Genomic DNA, 26723 nt, shown 5'->3' on the forward strand with positions numbered 1-26723 from the left:
AATTTTCAAATTAAAATGATTCATTTTTCATAAATGCAACTCTCTTCATATCCAACAATACTAGCGATCAATTTTAGGTTTGCTGATGAATTTAAATTATAAAACCTCTTTTTGCACATTATTCACTTGATGAAGCTTTATTATGAAGTACTTAGGGACAGTAATGTTTTCATTTGGTAAAAGTTCAGTATAAAGTACTGTCATTATTAAGAACCAAAGAAAGTATGTTTCTAGCAGTATAGTGTAATAAGATTTCACTATATATCTGTCATTTTTGTTTTCTCATGCTCCTTTTTTATGGAATACGATAAGAGCTTTATAAACCCTAAATGATATTCTTCAGACCGTCTTACTGCTCTTAATTGCAGATGTTTATTTAAGAAAATACTACCCTTCATCTCACATTTTGTTAATTTAGTAGACCTGTGTGAATATCAAGTTTTTTTTTGTTTGTTTGTTTGTTTGTTTGTTTGTTTGTTTGAATCTAATACGAATATGAATGCAAATAGCAAGACTTAAAATCCAATAAAAAAAATTTCTTCACTTATAACAAATACATATTGAAAGAAAAAGTAAATGTGTAGTGTAGTGACTTCTGAGAAATTAGCTAAATAATACTAAAGTAAAAGGTTGGTTAGTTTATGTCAGCTGAAATTAGTGTAGGTAAAATTTTGTTGAAATATTCAAATTTGTTTGGGAAAATAAAATTAATTATTATTTATTTTTCATGGTAATCAAAAATAGAATCTGTAAAAAAAAATTAAAAAATATTTTAATAAACAGTGCAAAGCTAATATGTAAGGCAATTGCAGTATGTTTGAAGAAAGTGGCACTAAAAAATGTTAAATCTTGTTTGTTTGAAATGTGAAAATAAATTATTATATATATTAACATTTATGGATTACATTTTTTGGCTTGTATTAACTAAAGTTTAAGAACACAGTAGCTGCTAAGAATTTTCCTATTTTTTTCTGCCCAGTGTATGTGCGCTTGGTAAAAGAAGCTAAGTTTCACCCCCCACCCCTTTTTATTTCCTCCTTAGTGAGACTTGTGGGGGGGGGGGGGGGGGCATGACAAGATGATTGCCTGAGCTGTCACTACTCTAGGAATATGAGCGTTGGCCTCCTCCGGTTGTAGATTGTCGACAACTATGTATTATCCGCCTGAAAAAATGTTTTCGTTGTTAGGTTTTAAGAGTCTTGCTGTGAGTATGCGACCAGATGATTTCCACAGAGATCCATACAAGTTTTGCCGCCCCGTTCTGAACGAAACTAATCACAGAGTGGCATGCCGTGTTTCTACCTTCTGATCTGAAAACTATAAAAATAAAAAAAAGTGTTAAAGTTGACAGACACATTATTAATCCTTATCAGTATGATGTCAGTTATGATCTATTTTTAACAACCTGCATACTCTTCTTCGTAAAATACTTTAGCTGATAACATGGATGTTACTAATGGTTCCGAATTACTGTGTTAAGTCCGGCTTTACTAGACTGGTCTTCTCAAAATTTACACGGCCAGGTGTAAAAAAAACTACATAAATAAACCTAAAACATCACAAATATCATGTAGAAATTTTGTCCCCGCCCCAAGAGAATATCTTCTGTGTTGCCTAAAATTTTTTCTGACTTTCGAGATCCTGCACAGCCATATTCGTAAACGACTGAATATTCGTTTTTTTTTTTTTTTCCCCCAGTGCATTTGTATTCAAAATCGAATTATACAAATAATAAACTTTGTTTTGTTACTCAAAAATTTGAATATTCACACAGGCCTACCATTTAGAAATAAACCTTTTAAAGTCTCAACTTTTAAAAGGTAATATACCTACCTTCATTAACCCTTATAAGCCATAACTAGGGACAAGATTATATGGTGAATTGCAATAAAATCGAAATATCACCGAAAAGCATGTGGCATCAAAATCCAAGTTAATACACCATTTAGCACCAAAATGCAACTAAAATCATGAAATAACCAGTAGTTTGACAGAACATAACTCAAATTACAAAAATGTAACTTTTACTATAGTAAATTCAATTAATGTAATTTATTCAGCATGAAGAGATTATAATAAGAAAAAACAACTAATATCAATTTCTTTTTGTTTTATCTCTCTTCTCTTATTAGTAACACTTTTAACATTAATGACACTAGCGCCTTTTTCAAATACATAAAAATTTGCCTATTTATTTTCATTTTTCTGATTAGTTCTGTCCCAGACATGCTTATTACAAATTATTTTTTTCTGTATAAGTAGAAATGTGACAGTTTTGTTGAAGTATGCACTGACAAATATTAATTTTCATATTTGTTGAACAATGCACTGTCTTCATGAATAAAGACAATGCATATAGTAGGTAAATAAAAACAATACCACTGAAATCTTCTCCTTCAAAACCTTAATTGACCTGTAAAAAAAATACATGAAATCTTGTCCCTAGCCATAACACATAGTATATGAATCGTTTTGCTGCCTAATTTACTGTGATGAATATCACAGCATTTTGGCATTTTTACTGGTACAGTAAACTCCCTTTTATCCGCGCATGCTACGAAAAAATACAGCACATATGTAAATCTGTATTTTATTACAAGTGAGCAAATTTGAACTCTACTGACGAGTGTATTGTGTGCAGTATACAGTAAAACGCCACAGACCTTCTCGGAACTCACTCAGTAAGCTGGCATGCGTTGATATTTTTGTCTCTGTCGCACTTTGTTTCTAGTCATATGGTTGAACACTTTTATGTGTACATTACTGTGACGTCGTCCGGGCCTGCGGCCCCTTTGAGCCCGATATGACACCGCCCAACCACCGTTTCAGTTCAAACCTCCCGCTCGTGCGTGCGTGTGTGCGTGTGTGTCTAGCCCGGCAAGAGGGCGCTTAGCTGCAGTGCGCCGCACCCCTAATTTGCTACGTTTTAATATTATTTGTAAACCCTTTTTGTTTTCATTCGTCTTTGCCCCAGTGTTGTGCAATTTACTTGTGTTTTCTGTAATTTAAATAGGTTACCTTAAATAACTATAGACGTTGCCCGGGCGGACCCGAACAGGCACGGACTTGGACGAGGATAGGAATGCTTTTATATGAATTATCATTAAATAAGTAAATAGTAACAAACTTTCCATTGTCAGTAATTTTTATATATTTTTAATGTTTATCTGTAATTTACTCAACTTTCGCCGGGGCACGGAGTCGTAGAATACAGTAACGGTAATTGTGTTGGCGCGAAGGGCGCCATGTTGCCACCTGCGAGCGATGAGCTCAGCCCAGTCCATCTTCATCACTGACCGAGAGCAGACGCGCCAGCACCCCGGGGACCTCAACCTTTGTTCATCACTGACCAAGTAATTTCTGTATCGTTAATTCTTTTTAAATCGCTTTCGTTCGTCATCCTCGGGGCAGCTCTCGGTCAGCGGGCTGTTTAATTGATTAATTGTCTCAGTCGAGTTTTTTTCATCACCGTGTAATAAGTATACTTTGCAGCATGGCCACGTGTGTGGACCATGCCCTCACCTAAACCGATTCGTGCCTCAGGCTTTTTAACCGTGTAATGTGTAACGTGTAACGGGCGTGTAGAGAGACGTGTTAGTGAAATTAAATCTGGAGAATAAATATAAAGTGAGTACTTATTTAATCACGTGGTGAGTGAGTCTAGGAGCGTGGCGTGCCCGACGCCTAGAGCGGGCCAGGTCTGGGTAGCTAGGATAGAAAGGGCTGGTAACTCGTCCCCACTTGGGCTACGTCACGCCCTGAGTGAGAGACTCCGCCGGGTCCACGTGCCCTTCCACGTGGTGGCGCCCATAGTTAACATCTCGAAATCACCGGCAATGCGCGATCAGCCCTCAACTGAAATGTATTGTATGTTAATTACTCAGTAAAATTCTAAAATTTTAGCATCATTTAAAAATATGTATTTTAATTGTAACTTTTACTGCACATAAATGTTTAGATTTATAAGTTGAAATTAATGTTTCCAGTTTTATTTCCCATTTTCGGCTCTTTTGCGGATTATCCGCGATTTTCACTATCCGCGGTGGCCCTGCCACTTCATTTCGCGGATGATCAGGAGTGTTCTGTAGTTCAGAACCACTCTGTGGCTGTATGCCTCTGGTAGCCACCACTCACCTGGTCACCCACGATGCTGCTGACTAGAGGCGGCACTAGGAACCCGGAACTCATAGACAAGAAACTGGTCAGCCCTAGAAGCATTCCTGAAATCAGAAACATAACAGTTCAAATTTATATTGGAGGCTCAGTTGCACACTACCATGGTGGTTATTTTTATTTTTTTGTCATACTTTTGTTTGAGTTTGTTTCCTGTAAATTCATCATGAAAGCTCTTCTTAAAAATTTTAACAGATATTTAATAAATATTTAACTGGGGATAAAAGTATTAGTAGGTTCATATTTTGTTATGATCACTTGCATGACCTATTACTTGAGATAAGATTTTTTGGTTTTATTTGTAGACCAATTTTGTTTTTAAAACAGAAGATATGTGTTGGTATTGATTTTATTTATGTAAAAGCTGTTCTGTGATATTTAGTTATTTACTCCACCAAAATATAGTGGTTAAATTTATATATAATTTGTAAAAGAACAATAAAAATAAATTGTTAAGCATTTGTGGTTTAAAAGTGATTCAATAAGAGGTAAACAATAAAAAAAATTAAATTATTTTTTTTCTGATCCATGCACTTTGATACAATTTTTTGTCTGAAAATTACATATCTTGGATTTAAAACATTAAAATATAACTTTTTTTATGATTTGAAATAAGTTTTGGTGAAATGCTACTCAATTCCATGATACAACTTGCATTTTGGTGTTATTGCAGTACATATTTTGACATGCGTCTTGATGTTATTTTGGTGTAATCTTGTCCCCACCAATTACAGCTATTAAATAATAATGTTATGTAAATATCTGGTGAGAAAAACTGTGACCCAGCAACAGGGGTGCAACAACTATATTTTCAAAGGGGGGTAATATACCTTTTTATAAAGAATCCTGGATCCCCCCCTATTGAAGTGGGGGGTCCGGGGGTCCTCCCCCGGGAAAATTTGTATTTCAAGGTGTAAAATGGTGCTATTTAAGCAGTTTTATTATCTAAAAATTGATTACACAGCACTTTCTTTGCCCCCGTTTGCCCCCACTTAAAGGTTTCGGGGGGGGGGGGGGGGGGCAAGATACCCTTGCCCCCCCCCCCCCCTGTTGTTGCGCCCCTGCCCAACAACAAATGCACAATACCACCGGGATAAATTTAGAGGAAAATCCCTTAATTAATAGTTATCAAATGAAAACTAAACAAACTACTTTGCGTGAGTCCAAGCCTTAACATGGTGTCCGTAGCAAGGTCATTATAAATGGAAGCACTCGACACCAATAAGAGATATGGAGAAGAAATTGGCCATGGTCTAAGGTAAGGAAACCATGGAAAACCGACGGCACGCCCGGGCCGGGTTACGTACTCAGGCCGTCTGGAATGTGACGCCTGTGTCTTACCACTGCCGCCTCACTGCATCACACTAGTTGGTTAATTTAGGTTTGATCAATAATTTAGCTGTAGCATCAATATTGGTACAGATGGAACATTAATTTATATTTTATGTCAGAAATTCTTTTCATGAAAGTCAGTGAAACAAATTTCTTGAATGTCTAACGAGTGTTCCCTTAGTTTCTGTGAAATTTGAAGTCACTGTGTTAGATGGAACTAATTAAAACTATTTTCTAAGGTGAAACATTACATCTAATCCAACTACATTCTGACTAATTGGACTGACATTGATTGGGCTAATTTAATTAATCAGGTTTTCATGTTTTTCCATGCATTGGTGTATACACCAATCAATCATGGTTGTGAGTAAATTTATCGAGAGTCTTGTTTGATGGAATTGGAGTTTTGCTCAATTAACAGGGGTTTGGTAAATGAAATAAGGGGGTACCTTGGTTAATCAAGGTGGTGTTCTATCAGTCATTAATTGGAAATCTCTTTATCATGGTTTCTCATTTGATGTATTAGGATTGACTTTCATTGTGCGAACATAATTATTTCACTTCGTTTAAAACAAGTCCAGTGTATTTAATACACACTGATTTTTCATTACAAATAAATTTTTTTAAATGATTATTTACACCATAATAGCACTAAATCTTTTTTTAATAGAACTTAAAAACTCATTCCTTTATGTGAATGAAAATAAAAAACATTACTTTACAATGTTTAATAATTGTACTTGTAGTATCGGTCCACTTTGTAACATATGAGTACATCCTCCCCTCTCCAATTCCACTTGCATGTTTTCTCTGGATCCGCCCCCATCTGATAAGCCCAAATGGTTTGCATTAAAGTGATAATTGTTTTGGAAGATTACTTGGAAGCAGGGTTGGTTGATTTATATACGTATATCTAATTTTTTTTAAACAACTTTTTTTTTAAATAATGTATTTTTTTTTAAATAAAATGTCTAATTCCACTTTGATAAACACAAAAGTTTGGTCATTAATGTTTCTTGTGATTTACATGACCCAAATTATATACAAGAGCTTATCATTTAAATTATCTGATAAATAATACCAACTAAATACTCCTCTAAAATTAAAAATATTAAATAGTAATTCCTATTCTGTGGGAAATCCCGACTGTAATGTAAATCCCCATTCTGTGAGAAACACCTATTTAAAAGAAAAATTCCTCCTCCTGTGGGAAAATAACCTTTTCGTGGTTAAGTCCCAGTCAGCTGTGCAGATTTGGTTGGACTTAAGTTCTTTGATGTTACAACATTTCTGGTTCAACATGAGTGGCAGAAAGCGGGATGTTGTATGGCTTTCATTTGAGCATGGTTAGAACCAAAATAACTTATGTAATTTAAAAAAAAAATGGTTTAATAAAGATCGCAGGCTTTCGAGGCCACTGTCCGGAGTTGCTTGGCTTCTGGGTCGCAGGTAACTAACTGCTCCCTGATGATGGCGACTGAAACGGCGACCGAAACATCGGTGATATCTGCGCCCTCGACGTGGCTACAACCAGTGGCGTAGCCAAGATTTGTGTATGGGGGGTGTTAAGAAGCATGCCCCCCCCCCCCCCCCCCCCCCCCCCTCACCACCCTTCCGTATTAAAGCGGTGGGTCCGGGGATCCTCCCCCGGGAAAATTTGGATTTTAAGGTGTAAAATAGTGCTATTTTAGCAGTTTTCGGTTACTTAAGTTTAAATATTGTAATGGTAAAATTTTTATTATTTTAAATATGAAATTTGTTTGAGTTTTGAATAAGAAATTAATTAAAGATTTGGTGCTAAGGCGGTGGTTTGAACCCCTGAAACCCCCCCTTTGGCTATGCCCCTGGCTACGACCCAGCAGCCGAGCAGCTCCGAGCTTGGTCTAAACAAAACCACCAGGTTGTTACATGTTACACGCTGCCCGAGCCGGCCGGCCCTGCGACGTGGTCTCACCGGCGAAGTTCGGGGCCAGGTCGATGTTGTTGGCGAGCGTCCCAGAGGAGGCGCAGCCCCCCAGGCCGACCAGCAGTATCAGCAGGGTGATCTCCGCGGCCGCGTCGCAGCCCACGTTGGTCATCAGCAGGCACAGCGTCCCGGGCACCAGCAGGGCTGGGGAGTGAGGAGCAGGAGAACCCCATTACAAATTGCCGTGATGGTCCTTAAAGCCTTTAAAGGGAGTTTTCCCAAAACTGCAGAAACCCAAGTTTTTCAAGGTTTTCGGAAAACCTTAATTTTGATGATTTAATGAATGATGATTTGCTAAAAATAAAGATTTTGAAGACGAAGGCTACACACGATTAATGTGAAACTGTATACCACATGATTTAATGCTTTGTACATGCTAAAACTGACAATTTTTTTTTTTAAGTTTGTTTAGTAGAAGCCTTTTATAAACCTCAATTGTGGCTATAGTATGAATTTATTTAAAATTTAAAAGAATGTACAAATTACAAAATGTTATAAACAAAATAATTTATGGGCTGGAAAGATTAGCATATACTTTTTTTTCCAATATTAGCATCTTTTATTGTGAAATTAGCATTTTTAATGCAATTTTTTAAAACTTAACAATTACTTTTTTAAATATTCAAAAGTAAATATTCATGTATACAAATATCTGCAACTGACACTGTAAAAAAAATAATCTGTATATGAGTTCTTATTTTAAATGTCAAAATACTGACACTGATTTTACTTAAAAAAATTGGTAGTTCAAAATACTAGCAAACATTAAGTCACTAAGTTTAATTCAGAGTAATTCTCAGATAAACTGTTAATATTGATGGCAAAATGAATGAAAGCATGTTAGAAGCAAATTAAACTTGTAAAAAACCCTATCACTACCAATTCCTCAATTCGACATTCCATTAGTGTATCAGGGAGTAAAAGCAGCACATCACTTCTTGAAACTGTAAATATCAATTTCATCATATTCCTTTGTTGTCTATTGCCTTCAATCCCATTACTCAAAAATCATGGAGACAATAATTCTTTAATTATACACTAGTAACAAAACATGGAGTTTCTTATCAGAAATTACTTTGCTTAGCACAAATTTTCCTTGACCTAGGTTAGAGCTTTCAACTTCCAAACTAATACTTTCTTGTGATAAGGTCTCTGGAAGGTTTTCATAGTTTCCTGGTAGCATAATGTTAACATTCTTAATAATTTCACAACATCCACCATTACTCTTCCAACCAGAAAACACTGAATATATTAACAGCAAAGCACTGTCGCCATTTTCAGCTGGCCTCCTTAGTACCTGTAACTTCTAGCACGCGTACATAAGTACACTCACTTATTGTTTTCCTCGAATATCTAATCCTTCCAGGGCCGGCGCGTCCATATAGGCGAACTAGGCAACCGCCTAGGGCGCCAAGTAGCTGGGGGCGGCGCAGCACGACACATAACAGCTGATATAATATGTTTAACGATTATTGAAACTAGATGAAAATGGATTTTTGTAACAGTTTGGAATGTTTATATTGATATAAGTAATTATTTAAAGTCCACGGTGACCTGTTTATGATTTGTGATAAGTAAAAAAGTAAAAAAAAAAACAAGCCTGCTTACATTTGATTGTTGACAATATCTTAGGCTTATGTGACATATTTTGAGGCAAGGAAAAATTTTATTGGTGTGTCTGGCGGGGGGGCACTAAGGTGTTTCGCCTAGGGCGCCAATTTACCTTGCACCGGCCCTGAATCCTTCAAATACTAAGGAACTTGAGGGTTTGATTGGCCCATCCTAGTGGAAATGTTTTCACACAACTGGGAGCAGCAGCGCTGATGTGACGTACCTACGGCAGTGGCCAGCTTCCGGACGTGCGTCACAGTCCAGCCCGCAGAGCGGAGCAGGAAGTCTGCCAGCGAGGAGAAGAGCAGTCCCAGGAGGAAGCGACTGACGTTCGGCAGCCCCGAGATCAGGCCGTTCTGCCACAGACATCGACCCCGAACGTTCAGAACACTTTCATTGTATGATCTCGTAAATGTGTGTACTTAGGGCTTGGTCTCACCAGGTATGCAGGGTGTCCACAGTTAGTACTTTCCTACTAGATCTAGTACTTTTATAAGTTTTTTGTGGTCAAGTACATTTACGCTCAGATCTAGTACTTTTTTCTTTAATTTAATATTATTACAGTACCTAACTCCAATATGTTTTATTATTAAGCGTAATTATTTTTAAAAAAATATGGAATGTATGTGTGTGAGCATTGAGCATTGTTAGAGCATTGCAATGTGATAATAACTTCCTAAATTGTTAAAACCATAACAATTTATAATTTAGTACTTTTTTTTTTCAAATCTAGTACTTTTTTCTCGCCTAAGTTGGTACTAAATATTTTTTCCTTGTGGACACCTGCAGGTAAGATGTTAATTTTTTTTCTCATCATTTATAAAAAGGTTTTTTTAAGCCTTTAAGGGAGTTTCCCAAAACCGCAGAAACCTGGATTTTTTTTTTTTTAGGAAAAAACCTCATTTTTATTGATTTAGTTAATGATACACAAAAAAATAAATTATTTTAATACAAAAGCTATACACATGAATGGTTAATCCAAAACTGTATACATGATTTCATGCTTTCAGTACATGCTAGAACCGACATAAAAAAATGTTTATGTTAGAAACCATTAATTAATGACTTGTTTAGTAGAAGCGTTTCACAAACAAATAAAATGAGGTGCTATTATGAATTTATTTGAATTCATGTTCAAATCACAAAATGTGTTTATTTGACGTCGTCCGGGCCTGCGGCCCCTTTGAGCCCGATATGACACCGCCCAACCACCGTTTCAGTTCAAACCTCCCGCTCGTGCGTGCGTGTGTGCGTGTGTGTCTAGCCCGGCAAGAGGGTGCTTAGCTGCAGTGCGCCGCACCCCTAATTTGCTACGTTTTAATATTATTTGTAAACCCTTTTTGTTTTCATTCGTCTTTGCCCCAGTGTTGTGCAATTTACTTGTGTTTTCTGTAATTTAAATAGGTTACCTTAAATAACTATAGACGTTGCCCGGGCGGACCCGAACAGGCACGGACTTGGACGAGGATAGGAATGCTTTTATATGAATTATCATTAAATAAGTAAATAGTAACAAACTTTCCATTGTCAGTAATTTTTATATATTTTTAATGTTTATCTGTAATTTACTCAACTTTCGCCGGGGCACGGAGTCGTAGAATACAGTAACGGTAATTGTGTTGGCGCGAAGGGCGCCATGTTGCCACCTGCGAGCGATGAGCTCAGCCCAGTCCATCTTCATCACTGACCGAGAGCAGACGCGCCAGCACCCCGGGGACTTCAACCTTTGTTCAGCACTGACCAAGTAATTCTGTCTCGTTAATTATTTCTGAATCTCTTTCGTACGTCATCCTCGGGGCAGCTCTCGGTCAGCGGACTGTTTAATTAATTAATTGTCTCAGTCGAGTTTCTTTCATCGCCGTGTAATAAGTAAACTTTGCAGCATGGCCACGTGTGCGGACCATGCCTTCACCTAAACCGATTCGTGCCTCAGGCTTTTTAACCGTGTAATGTGTAACGTGTAACGGGCGTGTAGAGAGACGTGTTAGTGAAATTAAATCTGGAAAATAAATATAAAGTGAGTATTTATTTAATCACGTGGTGAGTGAGTCTAGGAGTGTGGCGTGCCCGACGCCTAGAGCGGGCCAGGTCTGGGTAGCTAGGATAGAAAGGGCTGGTAACTCGTCCCCACTTGGGCTACGTCACGCCCTGAGCGAGAGACTCCGCCGGGTCCACGTGCCCTTCCACGTGGTGGCGCCCATAGTTAACATCTCGAAATCACCGGCAATGCGCGATCAGCCCTCAAATGGCGCCCAACGTGGGGCGAGTTACATCTTCCGCGAAAACCAGACCTGTACGAGCGTGTGAGATAGGCGGTTGTTACGCGGAGCGCGCGGAACTAAAGTTCGCGCCGGAGCGCATAGCGGGACTCTGGCGCGCCGGCCACGTGATCAGCCAAGCGCACGCTTCCAGGAATCCGCGCACAAACAACGGACTCCGAGCGCAGTAAGTAACACAGTGCTGATGTGTTCGTGTGCAGAGTACCACGTGCGTAGACATGTATCCGTATCCGGACGAGTGTATCGGGTGTTACTTTCCCCGCCCGAGTTGGGACTTGCATGGCAGGACCGCCGCCGGATACGAGTGTGGCTACTGTACGGAGTACCGCATACACGGCGTGACGAAATGTGGAGCTAGGTCGTGTCCCGGAGGTAGTAGCGAGGGATACCGCTGCCAGGAATGTGCCGGCCTGTGGCATCGTGGCTGTATCGGCGAACGTGAATGGACCGTACTGCGCAAGTTTTTTACCTTCACGTGCGCACGGTGCACTGCCTACCTAGCCACCCAGGCGCAGTACGAGGCAGAGACGCTGGAAAATCCTCCACGACACGCCTCGACGCTTCCCGAAACGCCGACGCCGCTCACGCCGACACCGACTCCGATCACGCCGACACCACTCACGCCGAAAAAGACGCCGCTCACGCCGACGCCAACCACACCGAAAACGACTCCGCTCACGCCGACGCCAACCACGCCGGAAAAGACGCTGCTCGACTCGCCGACGCAGCCCGTGCCAAGGACGCCGCCCGTTGCCGGAACGTCACCGCCGCACCAAGCCGACTCCTCACGCACGACGCCGACACCAGCACCACGAAGGTACGTCCTGACGCCACCCGCACCGTCACGTGTTACGCTACCGACGCCTACCGCCCTGACAAAGACGCCAGTCGTCCCGACGCCGACGCCCGCCGTGCCGACGCTCATCGACTTGACGTCTCCCGACACAAGTCCGATCCCGCCGCCGCCTGCCACACTGCGTTTCGTCGACCCGACGCCACTTATCCCGACGCCGACGCTCGCCGTCCCGACGCCGACAATTCCGCTTCCGCCACCTCCTGTCCTGGAGCCGCCAACCTCGGCACCTCTCGTCGACCTGACGTCTCCCGACGCTGGTCCTAACGCATCATCGCCAGCAAGACCTCGTTTCGCCGACCTGACGCCACTCATCCCGACTATGATGACGCCTGACTCGCCGAAGCCAACCGAGCGACGCCCGACAACGACCGTCCCGCCGCAGTCTGATACGCCGTCCAGCACCCGCCTCGTGTCGGAGACACCTCCCGACGCCGGAATGACCTCGCCACCGCACCGAACCGCCGTCCCGACGCCACCAAGGTCATTTCCGGCGAAACCCGCATCGTCTCCGCCACACGACTCGCCACGGACGCCACCAGATTCGACGCCGACGCTTCGTGTCACCTTGTCGCCACCACCTGGCTTCGACGTCATCCGGCCGTCGTCACCGCTACCAGAGTGCGCAGTCGCAAACAGGACGCTTTGCGACACGATGTCCAGGGCCATGACGCCGAGACGCCTGAGCGCCGCCCCGCCGCCTGGATTTGCTCCTCTGTGCCCGCCTGGTTTCGAGGCACAGACGGATGAACCGGACCGAAAGAGAAGGACGCGCGCGACGCCGACGCGGACGCCGCCTACAGGCCCACCTGACGCGACGCCAGGAACGACCGAGACGCCACGACGCCCGATTCCGACGCCGAATGCCGCAGTACCGGAACACCGGTCAAGTGCCCTGCCGCCCGAGACGCCACAAAAATGTCGCAAGTTGGCAACATTGGGACGCCGCACCGTGAAGAGTCGCCTGAGCTCCCTACATCCGCCTGTCGCGATGCAGGTCGACGCCACGACGCCGGGACGCCCGACCGTCCCACCACCGAACGTGACCACCACCCGGACTTCGACACCTGTCACCCGTCTGTCACGACGGGCCGCGAAGCGCCCGCCTGTCGGCGAGGCTGAGCCGGGCCGTGCCGAGCGCCGCCCGCGCTTGCTGCCCGCCTGCCACGAGCCGCCTGACCTTGGCCGCCGCCGCCCCTGCCGGCCGGCGCCCTGGCCACCGCCACGCTATCACACGCAGCAGCCGCCGCAGCCGCAGCTGACGCAGATTTGGGGCTCGGGACAACTGGTGGGTCACCACCCACAAGGTTAGTCAGCCAGCGCCCATTCTGTCCGTGTGTATCGTCCTCCATAGTGTAAATATTGCTCAACTGTCATTTTGTAAACATTGCTCGCCGCCATCATGTAAACATTGCTCGCCCTTCCATCGTGTAAACATTGCTTGTCCGTCCGTCATGTCAACATTGCCACCTGCCCGCACAAACATAAACATCAACATTGCCACGTGGGAGTGCGCGACGTAAACACCACAGGCAACGCCCCCCAACCATCTGTCAAACGGCGCTGTCATATCGGCCTACTTTCGGAGGGGGCAATTGACGTCGTCCGGGCCTGCGGCCCCTTTGAGCCCGATATGACACCGCCCAACCACCGTTTCAGTTCAAACCTCCCGCTCGTGCGTGCGTGTGTGCGTGTGTGTCTAGCCCGGCAAGAGGGCGCTTAGCTGCAGTGCGCCGCACCCCTAATTTGCTACGTTTTAATATTATTTGTAAACCCTTTTTGTTTTCATTCGTCTTTGCCCCAGTGTTGTGCAATTTACTTGTGTTTTCTGTAATTTAAATAGGTTACCTTAAATAACTATAGACGTTGCCCGGGCGGACCCGAACAGGCACGGACTTGGACGAGGATAGGAATGCTTTTATATGAATTATCATTAAATAAGTAAATAGTAACAAACTTTCCATTGTCAGTAATTTTTATATATTTTTAATGTTTATCTGTAATTTACTCAACTTTCGCCGGGGCACGGAGTCGTAGAATACAGTAACGGTAATTGTGTTGGCGCGAAGGGCGCCATGTTGCCACCTGCGAGCGATGAGCTCAGCCCAGTCCATCTTCATCACTGACCGAGAGCAGACGCGCCAGCACCCCGGGGACTTCAACCTTTGTTCAGCACTGACCAAGTAATTCTGTCTCGTTAATTATTTCTGAATCTCTTTCGTACGTCATCCTCGGGGCAGCTCTCGGTCAGCGGACTGTTTAATTAATTAATTGTCTCAGTCGAGTTTCTTTCATCACCGTGTAATAAATAAACTTTGCAGCATGGCCACGTGTGCGGACCATGCCTTCACCTAAACCGATTCGTGCCTCAGGCTTTTTAACCGTGTAATGTGTAACGTGTAACGGGCGTGTAGAGAGACGTGTTAGTGAAATTAAATCTGGAAAATAAATATAAAGTGAGTATTTATTTAATCACGTGGTGAGTGAGTCTAGGAGTGTGGCGTGCCCGACGCCTAGAGCGGGCCAGGTCTGGGTAGCTAGGATAGAAAGGGCTGGTAACTCGTCCCCACTTGGGCTACGTCACGCCCTGAGCGAGAGACTCCGCCGGGTCCACGTGCCCTTCCACGTGGTGGCGCCCATAGTTAACATCTCGAAATCACCGGCAATGCGCGATCAGCCCTCATATTTAAGGGCTCTTTTTTATTTCAACTCTATACCTCCTTGTATATGTTGTTATTTCACTAATATTTTTTTTTACATATATTCATTTTTCCTTAAATAATAGTAATGTTGATAAAATTTTAAAAAAAAATTGATATGTTTTGTGAGATTGAGCCTTAATGTCAAAAGCTTACACAGTAAACCTTACTTTCTTTTTGAACCATCTTAGTAATCACTAATTTCGAGCTCCGAAAGAAGTTGAGCATGAAGTTTTTAAACGAGCATTGGAATGACAATAAAGGTGGTCCCTGCAGTTGATAATGTACGACTACTAAAGGCCTCAATGCTTGTGGCGCTAGATTAATTGTGCAGCTACTAGCTTAACTGTTGTTGCTATTTATTATACTTGTCTTGTATTGACACATAGATTTATATGTATGCACATATGCTTGTGTGTAGGGATACAGTTGATAATAGGTATATTATAATATTACAAAACACAATGGTATTTATAATCATTTATTAATGAAAGTCAGAATTATCTCAGGTTTTTAGCAAAAGGAAAAATATTATTGCTTTCAAAATTTTAATAATTGTTGGCACTGCAGAACATACATATATAGTGACGATGCGCACATTTACTTAGCAATCAAATGTCTCTTTTGTTCGGGTCCAATATGGTATAGACTACACAGATTCAGTCTGTAATTATGATTTACATATGTTTTTACCTCGGTTAGATCAAAATAGTTTAAGTCGGTACCTACCTAGAGCTTTGATGCTCTCTCTCCCAGACCACTGGGTAATTAAAGTTGTGTTATACGAGTGCCAAATTAAATATAGTAATATTAATTACGTGAATTTAAGTTTCTCAACGTCTTTCTTGAAGTTAGGCCACAAAATAAATTCGTTATGGGCGTGATACATGTTTCTTATTAACGAGATGGAGTAACAAACACAGTCATATATTACTCACGTATTTATGCACAGTTTTCGACGAAGTCAGATACGTGTCCATTCATTGATTGGCCATTGCCCATTACATTCCCTTTTTAAAACCTTCTTAATTTAAGTAGTTTCACAATGCGTGAAACATTTAAAATATGGCACCTGATTGGCCGAGAACTAATGATAGTTACAAATCTTTTAAATGAAATACATCAATTCCACCCGCAACAATAGCGCGGAACACAAAATCTTACGTTACATTTAAAATAAAGACATTTAGTTATCAAATTTTGCATTAATAAACAAGATGTCAAATTAGCAATTTACCGTTACAAGTTCAATTGTTCTTAGAGGGGTCCTTGCAATATTTTTTTTTTTTTTTTTTTTTTTTTTTTAGTTGTTTGTATGGTTAACGGCTTTCGCCCACAACCAGAACTAAATCATTCCAATCTTTATCATTTCGTAGCAATCAAATCTCTTACTGTAAATTAACACCCATGCCTTACCCGGGACTCGAACCCAGAACCCCTCGCACCGTAAGCCGGTGTGCATCCGACTACGCTACGGAGGTCGGCCCTTGCAATAAATTACTAGTCCTCACTCCTCAAACGTTTGTTTTAGTCATAGAGTTTCAATTACATAGATATACATATCAAATCCAAAGAGTTTCCAAATAATAAAAATATATACAGGACAAGAAATATAAATTAAAATAAATTATTCACTTAATCTGGGCTGGAAATGTACCCATAGTTGCAGTACAGTATTAATCATGTGGTTATAATGGCAGCAAGTGCTTCCTGCTAAGAAGGCGGAGGAGGGATGAAACTAAGGGCAGGCAATCACCCACCGAGTGGAACACTTTGAACAAAGTGGCCTGTAGACATCCATCAACCCCCTCTGAAAATGACGTGGGAAGACGTTCTGCAGAGTACGGTGGCAATGCATTGCTGGTGACAGGAATATGTTAAAATTATAATAATAATAATAATAATAATAAATTGTCACTTGTCCGCCTTCTGCGTGGTAAGAGTCTGTAAGAGACATTGCTTATTGCTCGTAAGTAAATAAAGATAGAAATGCTTGAACCTCACTGGCCCTGAATTTCTCAATTGTATACATACCTACCTAAAAGTTGAGTAACATGAGAGTATTCACACAACTTGTGCTATATACTTTAGGACTCTCAAGAGGATGAGATGAGCGACCACTCTAATTACATTAACAATTGAATAGGCTAAAAAAAAAAAAAATCGGTAGCTACGAGGTAATGTGTAAATGAAATCTAGAAAATAATTTAAATAAATTAAAAAATCTTTTTAACATAACTTCAAATCAATCTCATTACTTTTAAAAAGCACCACAAAACTAATTAATTGCACTAACTCTCAATCATATTCTTGTTGATTGAAAGTTTGTTTGAGCACTGAAAATTGTCTTGCCAAAGGAATCCAGAATTGAGAGAGAAACTAAGGGCCCGGGGAAGCAAATAATTTTGTGGCCATAATTGTAAATGTGAACTGTGTGTATTGTATATATTGTCAGCATTTTGTACTACCTACCTACCATCTGGATACGCTCATGCATTAGTGCCTGGGCCCTGGGGATTATGCCCCCCCTCCTTTTTCCCTCCCCCCCCCCCGGCCCGACAGCCCTGCAGGATTCTAAAGGTTTCTTTCAAAATTTCTTTAGTCTGACTGTTGGGCCAGGTAAACACATTACATTTATTTCCATTCTCTGGTCATGGGAACTTCCATCCTCACCATTTCGATGCCGAGTCCGTGGACGTTCTTGAGGTACGTCGGCCCGTAGGTGAGCATGGCGAGGAACGTCCACGTGCTGCCGATGGTGCCCGTCATCAAGGCCCAGAAGGGCATGGAACTAAGGATGGCTTTCCAAGGGATGGGCGGCTGCCGACACAGACACACAGACAGTCACCACACTGCGCTGGTGGGGTTACTTATGGCTCACAGCGTGTCCTAGCTTTATCCGAAAAAACCTAGTCTAGTTTAATTTGTCCTGCATTAAAAGAATATTCTCATTAACACACTACTATATTTTAGTATGGTAAGATACACGAGTTTTCTCCACTGCAATCAGTGGCGGATCCAGGATTTTGGTTTGGGAGGGGCTTGACCCAGCTGAGGCTAGGATTTATCAAGACAAACACTAAAACAATAGTGGACCCAAATGCTTTTGGAGGGGGCTTGAGCCCCTTAGCCCACCCTCTGGATCCGCTACTGACTGCACATAAAAAAATGCCTATTACAGGACTAAAAATATTAACTGAACTGCTAAATTTTAATTTTATGCAGTTTTGAGCAGGTCCAATTTCACTATAGTCATGCCTATATTTTAAAAAAATTCGATTTTATGACAACCTTTTAATACCCATCAAGACTGAAATGATTAGCCAGACATGGTGAAATAATGCCAGGAACCAGGAATTCTACCACTACCTACCAAATGCATAGTGTAGAATATTATTCATTTTCAGATAGGCCTCTAGCAAAAGTAATATTTAATTTAACACTAAGCTTCACTCTGGCAATTAGTTTAGTAAATGTTTCCAGTTGGGAGTTATTCACTAAATTGGAGATGAAATTAAGAGGGGGGATATTCTGGCTTCTCATTATGTTTGATGATTCTGAAAAAAAATATTTATATATTGCAGTATTATGGGTTTCACTACAGCAACAGTATGGACAAAAATTAAACCACATAAACAATTGGGTTTGAAGAACCATTAATAGTGAACTGATGTAGAATATCCTTACGAGCATTCTGCGGTGACTTGGAATGATGTGAATAATACACATCCCAGTAGCCTATACAGCTTTTTTTTCGTAAATGATGTTTATAAATTTTGATTAGAACTTAAAATGAAGGTGAAGACCATGCCGCTGTTAGAGCCAGATCTAGAGACGAATGTGTGTGGACCTGAGACAGTGGTCGAAACCAAGTACCGACACCATTAAGAATTTGGGCCCTGGCATATTTTAATTATTCGTTTGGTGACATTGTATGATATTTATTGGCGTGTGTGTGTACTGCAAGATGCTCTTGTTCACCACACAAACTCTAGAGAGAGAGAGAGAGAGAGAGAGAGAGAGAGAGAGAGAGAGAGAGAGAGAGAGAGCTACAGTTTGCGTATTACCTTTCCAGGGGGTTCATTTTTGGATATAGTAAGTTCCTTAACAAAAAAAAAAAGCTTTATTTGGCATACCCGTTCTCCCATTAAATTTATGCCCTGAAATTCGAGAACATTCTGTACATGTAGGGTGAAGAGTAACAGTCCTTGCTACAGCACTGTTCCCACGGAGTATGAAATCGTCAGGAGACGCATTCTGTGATGTTCTTGAAGTAACTTTTTTTTTAACTCGACATTGCCATATTGTAACCCACAAGATATTGAGGAAATGGTGCTTGATCAGGTCCGACGTTGGTTTGGCAAGCGAACTCTGCACTTCAGGTAATGTTTCGGGCGTCTCAAGATGGCGCAGACCATGAGCTCAGCTAATGTTTCGGGCGTCTCAAGATGGCGCAGACCATGAGCACAGATAATGTTTCGGGCGTCTCAAGATGGCGCAGACCATGAGCACAGCTAATGTTTCGGGCGTATCAAGATGGCGCAGACCACGGGGAGCGGCCCACCTGCTTCCTCGCCAGGTGCGGGTTGACGGCCGCCTCGATCATGCGCCTCTCCCGCGGCGAGATGCGCGGGTGCTGCGCTGGCGAGTCGAACACCAGCAGCCACCACAGTAGGCTCCACAGCAGGCCGACGGCCCCCGGCACGTAGAAGGCGTACTCCCAGCCGAGGTGCGCGATCAGCACGCCGCACAGCGGGAAAGTGGCCGCCGCGCCCACCGAGTTGCCTGCGGCGCGAGCAAAACTTGTTGCAGCTGCTGCACCTTCTCTGCCTGCATTGTACTCGGTGTACTACACTGTCTCCTTCCTTTGTCCCGCCTTCGCCCATGCATCCCGTGCTATCAGGGCCCTCGGGGTGGTTGAGTTTCCAAGAAAAAAATTTATGCTTGCGTTTACCCTCACAGAACAAAAATTAAAATTCTATTACTGATAAAATCCATTATAAACCTTTTAAGTCATGCAATTTATTTTTAGATCATGTTTACAGTTATGACCTTGGTGACGTTTAATCTTAAGATACATATTTTTTTTTTAAATTGTGGAATTTAAAAAAATGTTTACATTAAGTAATAAAGAAGGCGGGCGTCCTGCATATTATACTTCGTCCCACCGAGGGAACAAAAATTACATACCAATCGGCAATCATGGTAAATTTATTTTATGGTTTCTACCGTAATTAAAGGCTCTATGGATTGAATTGAATAAATAAACAATAACTGAGAGGTATGAGTATCAGTTTTTTACAATGCTACCACAGCTAATTTTTTTTTCCCCCGTTGGTGTGTTGTAAAACTCGACTATTATGTTCGGGACGTTTAAAATTACAATATATATGGATTTTTTTTTTTCTATAAAATACATAACGTTTATATTTACACCTCTCTGTTATTCGAGATTTTCGCCTATTCGACGTTCTGCCGGTCTGTTTATGTCGGATAAGCGAAACTATTGTAGGTTGTTGCCTTCTGCGCATCACAGTCAAACTCGGATACAAACATTGACACTTGGATTTGTTTACAAGTAATACTTCACAAAATATGGTATAAAGTAGTTTATACGCCGATACGCGACCAACATTTTAAACAGGTCATGCTCAATGTCAGTCGCATAGACCAGACGTCTCTGAACCACGAGGCCAGCCATGTCCTGAGTACAGACTTATCGATACTCATTCGTTGTCAAGCACGTATAATTTTAATAAGGTACTTCCGTATATCAGTATTGTTAAACAGTGTTATATGGGTATTTTTTTAGCTGCGTAACTAAATATTCTTTGCTGGTATAATGGGTTTCCCGCTTTAATTTGGCAGGGTAATTAATTTTTATTTATTATGAGCCCACGAGTGTGTCAACAAAATATATGTAGAGTCCAACTAAGAATATGTTAGTTAAAAAAAAGGTTCAAACAAATCCCGTGCGTGGAATATTTATGGTTTTTAATTTCACCCCTGGCATTATGGTTGTGATGGAAAGAATTACTGCGAGAAAGGTCCGTGCCGTTTAGTTGTCGCGGAGCGGAACGGGCGAACATGTAATTGTTCATTCATTCGACCGCAGAACACTATCAATGCCTATAAATGCATTGCAGTATGTCTATGTAGCCGTTTGGCAGAATCTGTTGCATTATAACTCAACGATAAGGTGATATTTTGCAGAACTACAAAATCAGTCTATTAGAATGCTCGAACACATCAACCCTAAACATAATAAAAATTAAATTAAAAACTAATTCATTATAATTACACCTAGCTTTGAGTTATACTAAAAAAAAAAATCTTAATGGTGTGAGTATTTCAACTGTGAGTAATATTTGTTGTTAATCATTATTGATAAATAATTATTTATATCTGGAGCAGTTTTATTTTGAAGTGGGTAATAATTTTGTTAATTCATGTTTATTTATAAAATTGTCTTTCTCTCTCTCTTTCTCTCTTTCTCTCTTTCTCTCTTCTCTCTTTCTCTCTTTCTCTCTTTCTCTCTTTCTCTCTCTCTTTCTCTCTCTCTCTCTCTCTCTCTGCCGTTTTACCCCTCACGATTCGAGTTTTGAACTGCCAAAGAAGTTTCACTTCAGTCACATTTACTGAGTTAGACGTTATTGCTGAGGGTTATGGAAGTAGGTTGAGGGGGTGTCGCTGCCATTAGAACGGCGCTGGTTCTAAATGGTTGAGTGAAAGCCGAACACAGCGCGCGCCCCTCCCTGAGAGTGTGCTCCGACCACGCCACTGGGTCTCGCTCGCCGCGCCGCGGCGTGTCGACACCCGACGCACGGTTCTCCCGCGGCGAGGGGTCCATCCATCATTCCCGTGCCGCCTCGGGGCTCTGTTAAGTGAAGGCGACGGGAAATCTGTCTTTTCGTTGTTGTTGTTTTTTTTCTCCCCTCCAGAAAACAATTCTCTATGGTGGCTTCGTTGGTGACCACCTGTCAGAACCGGTCTCGCGAGAGAATCTTCCGGCCCCGAGAGACGCCTATCAACAACTGGCACCATTCGAAGGAACAACGTTTTCAGACAGAAATAAAAAATAAATTGTTTGTCTGTAAAGTCGGTTTACGGACGATAGTTTAACGTGACAACGTCATAACAAAACATTGATGAAATGATTGCATACTTTTATGAATAAAATTGAATCATTTTTATTGAATTATCACTATTTTGTATGGATACAAAGGAGTGAAATGAAATCTACAATTTGATTGATAAATTTACTTTTATTTGCACTCATTAATTCAAGTATGTTTATTACTTTATCGAAGAGATTATTTTAACTATAACTTTTGTACATGTTTACTATTTAACTTCGTCCAATCTGTGTTATTCTGTTAAGGATAGGACGATGATAGGAAAAGTAGGAAACGAATGGGAGTGTTTCAAGTTTAATGTGGCTCGAAAAAGTCAAATCGATGGTTGTTCCAATCGAGTGGAAGAGAGATAGATGCGCCGCAAGCGTACAATGAGCGTAACAGGACACAGCGTAACGGGACAATGCGCGTAACGGGACACTTTTTCGTGCGTGCAGCCGGCGTTCATCGATTTATTAGACGTCACGTCAAAAAAAGGGGGGGATGGTTTAAAACAAGCAAGGCTCCAGAGGGGGGGGGGGGGAATGGGGCTCAGGGGGGCGACTTCCCTTCCAGAGTCCAAATTTTATTTTATTTTTGAAGTTATACTTCTTTAGACGATTTACGGTAAAACGAGGAGAGTGAATTTTTACGATGCGCGCGCACCATGCAAAGTAATTTTCACAATAAGAAAAAAACCAACTTCCAAATAAAAATTATGTACGTGCTTTTAAATCTTATAATTTAGTGATTGTTATGGTCTGCTTGTCTATATAATTAAAAAAATTAGTTTTTATTGTGAAATGAAACTTTTACAAGTGTATTTTCAAGTTTATTTATATGAGTGAGGTCAGGTTCCCGTATTTATAATTTATTTGCATTATAAATAATATGTTATTATATAATTATTTACTAAATAACTAAAAATAAATTAAAATAATATTCAACATAACTATTGATTTTCATTATTCATTAAAATTTATCTCGATTATTTTACTAAATTAAATAATTAATTTTATACGCGTATTTATATTAATATTAAATGCTCGGTATTTGTTTTTAAAAAAATTAATCTTAATTTCATCCTTTTACAACCGTATTTATAATATCATCTCAGTCCATGTATTATTTTATTTCAATTAATTATTTTCTTACAAAATAAAGTTAGTTTTTAATACGCCAAGTAAGTGTAACTTCTAAGGCGCGTACGTTAGTACACGCAACCTTTTTTTTTTGTAGGGAATATTTATTATTTATATTAACTTAAATACTTTAATTCACATGTTAAACTTTTCTTTTATCGAAAAGTTTTTGAAACTATTAAATAACAGTATTTGAGACCATAGATTTGTAATATTCCAAGACTACCTCGATCTTATTTAGGTTCCTTTAAAATTGGACCACTCTAAACGCGCCACTTCTCCACAGTCGAAACAGTTGAAACAACGCCGTATTTAAACTTCCGAGTTCTTTTTTTGAAATTATAAACAGGATAAACACAAACGGGAAAGGGGGGGGGGGAATGTTTATGCAGTCGTCTTAATTCGTTTTTGAATGTTTTGCTAATATTATTCTTGTGGATTCCGAAAAAATTACCAAGATAGTGATAAATTTAATTAGATCTCTGAAGAATTTTTAACCATCGTTCTTCATAGATGGAAGGTGAAAACTTTTAACAGTGTGGATCTTCCATAGATGTTCATTTGAAATTCGAACCAACCGTCATCCTGGCCTGTGATGTGCTGAACTTTTAGCCCTCCGTGAATCTCGAGTGTGTAACCAGTGCTGATGTTTTGCGCAGACCTTCCGTTACAACTGTCACACCAACAAATTGAAATAATTTGAAAGCAAACAGCGGGGGAAATGGTTCAATCTCCCTCCCCCCCCCCCCCCCCCCCCCCAATCAACCCAATTAGAATTCTGCGTACTCCCTTGCTTCGTCGCGATTGTTCAGTTGTTATTTTGGGGTTATGTTCACGACCTGCAAGTCTGGGACGGTGCATTGTTACCGGGAAGATCAACGTGGGTGCGACGTTCTTTTGTTTTGTGTTCGCGAAGCCTGAGAAGCAGTTGCGAGAGTTTGGGTGCCAGCAGGCAACAGTCACTGCACAGCGGACTGCTACAGCGTGAAGATTTTGGGGGATTGCCAAGGCAGCATAATAAAATGTTAAATAAATCGTTTTTTGAGGGAAATTAAAGTTGAGAAGAAAAAAAGGGGGGGGGGGGGGTTACAGAATTTCCGCCAGACAGCTGCGGCGATAGGCGTGAGTGACATGCGAACGGGCCTTGAAAGTTAGGATTCGAAACCTCCGCAGTACTGGTGAAACCGGATTTTCCAGACGAAAATAAAATTTTTACTTCTGCGGCTATTTTGAATGTGTGATTTTTTTTTCCCTCCTGATATTTTAACAATGACATATGTACGGTGCGTTGTTTGAATGGATCTTGCGACGGGGATTGGTTGATTCAAGAGGTAGTTTTGGACAGACGCCATTGCTGATGCAATTTAAAATTTAAGAATTCTTGTGTGAAAATAATACTTTAAAAACACAAAATACATAAATTATTTTAAATTTGCAAACTAAAGAATTATCAATTTTCCTATCATAATTACATGTTAAAAATAACAAACAATAATTTTAAATCGCCCCTTACTTCAAACTCGAGTTTTCATAAAGTAAAAACTAACTTGAAAAAGTTATGTTTTCCCCTTTAAAATCTTGGTAAAGGAGTAAGGAAATGTTGTGTGTGTTTTTTTTTTCACATTAAAATGCTACTAACACAAATGCTTAAATCGTCATTTCATGGTGATTATAAATTAAATTCAAATAAGGTGAAATAGAAATAGAATGCGATCCCGAGAGTATTTTTTATATCAAAGACTATTTTCTGATCGCTCTAGAAACATAAAAAATTATAAATAACGTTTCCCTGGGGAAACTTCCCAACTTAATTAAGAAGAAACAGTCCAAAACGAGTTTGCTCGATAACCGTCAAAATCACTCGGTTATGATGACTGTAACTGGAAGCTGAGGAGGAAAGTGGCCGCTGATTGGCCATCAGATCCAGCCAACCAGAAAGCATGTCCTTCCCAGGCAGATATGTCTGAATCCGACCGACAAACTGTGGCTGCATGCACGCCATGAAATAATAGGATGAAAACATATACCTATACAGACGACGTATGTTCTAAACTCCTTCCCAAGACTGGAATACAGTTTTTTTGGACAAACACCATTGCAGTTTTGCTCTGTTTGTCCTGGAGAAATTCAAGACTGAAAAATAAGTAATAAAAATGAAAACCTAAACCCACAAAGAACAAGCCTAAATAAACTTATGTCAAACAAATGAACCCAACGATGAACCGAAACAGGTTTTAGGGACAATACGAACACGAAAGCACCGACGAACATAATAGGTTTGCTATGATTGCAAAAAAATAAAAAATTGTATTAAATCAAAATTCCCCATTGTTGGAATTTGGAGCGGAACATGTTTATTAAAAATAACAGAGAAAGTATTTCAAATTGAACACTACGTGACCGAATTAAGTTTAATCAAACAAAAGGGGGAAAAGATAGTCTATTTGCGTTATCCTTAACCTCGCCGTTTTTGAGATATTCTGGAATCAAATTAATAACGAACGCTGTAATATTTAATGCTGAGTACTTATTGCATAATTTACCAACAGTATTTATGATATCACCCCAGTCACTTTAATTATTTTAATTCTGTTATTTATTTGCTTGCAAAATTAAATTTAGTTGTTTTATTACGCCAAGTGAGTATAACTTCACAGACCCCTTGTTAAGGCTACCATCGCCGAAAAATTAAAAATTTCCTTTCCCTCATGGGCTCCACTACCTCCTAATATACCCAAAACGGCTCCTGTCGAGGGGAAGACAAAAAGTCCGAGCGCTAGGAATTTCCCGGGGGGTCGTGGCCTCGATCGCCGAGGGAATGATTTAGGCATAGGGGTTGAAGTACCAAGTCACAGTTATTAAAGAGGCTACATGCAACTGATTTTTTTTTCTCTCTCTCTCTTTCTTCAAAATCTACCCTTATCACACACACCTTTTTTCCAAATAATTCCTGTACCCGCCACTGTTTAGAGACTATTCTCTCGATTAATGCAGCCCTCAAAGTTAAAGGATACATGTTTTAACGCTGCCTCGATAGAGGACACATTCTGTCGACGCGGAAGCAGCTCATCTGCTCCAGACGAGTATCTTCTTCGGCATCTCGTTCGGTGCTGGCGTTGTCGTCTAGCCAGTAGTTTTCTCGCGTGGAGGTAAGGCGGCGGAGTGGTCGCGTAAAAAAACACCAACTCCCACTTAACTTTTCATCGCTTTTTCGTTCCGTGACGCGCATGCGAGTGGCTCCATTATTGGCGGAGAAACAACTATGAGCTCGTACCATCAAGATCTCACTACGCACGAAATCACCATAAACAAAATTAACTGTCGGCAATAAAGAGTCCATCGTTAAATATTGATGCGACTAAATTGCCATAAAAATTATTTTCCTTTACAAGTCACCTAAACATTAAGTTATCAATCATCTGGGAGAGAAATGGGTTTTTCTCCCCCACTAACACCGTTCACATCGCGTTTTAGATTTTACTTTTTTTTTTTTTTTTCAGACGAGTGACGCCGAAAGCATATTCGTTTGTTTTTAAAATATTTCTTGCCAGTA

General features: G+C 40.7%; 1 protein-coding gene across 1 annotated transcript in view; it reads right to left on the reverse strand.

Annotated features, from left to right (window-relative positions):
- Positions 1-26723, reverse strand: part of LOC134534594 (sialin-like) — a 99084-nt gene that overhangs the window by 1798 nt on the left and 70563 nt on the right. The window contains exons 11-15 of the mRNA XM_063373075.1: positions 19478-19698; positions 17587-17733; positions 9306-9438; positions 7460-7615; positions 4135-4220 (exon numbers count right to left, since the gene is read on the reverse strand). Coding sequence (XP_063229145.1) covers positions 4135-4220; positions 7460-7615; positions 9306-9438; positions 17587-17733; positions 19478-19698 — 743 coding nt within the window. The remainder of the gene's footprint in view (positions 1-4134; positions 4221-7459; positions 7616-9305; positions 9439-17586; positions 17734-19477; positions 19699-26723) is intronic.

Source organism: Bacillus rossius, chromosome 7 (genome assembly GCF_032445375.1).
Source record: "Bacillus rossius redtenbacheri isolate Brsri chromosome 7, Brsri_v3, whole genome shotgun sequence".
NCBI classification, from domain to species: Eukaryota; Metazoa; Arthropoda; class Insecta; order Phasmatodea; family Bacillidae; genus Bacillus; species Bacillus rossius.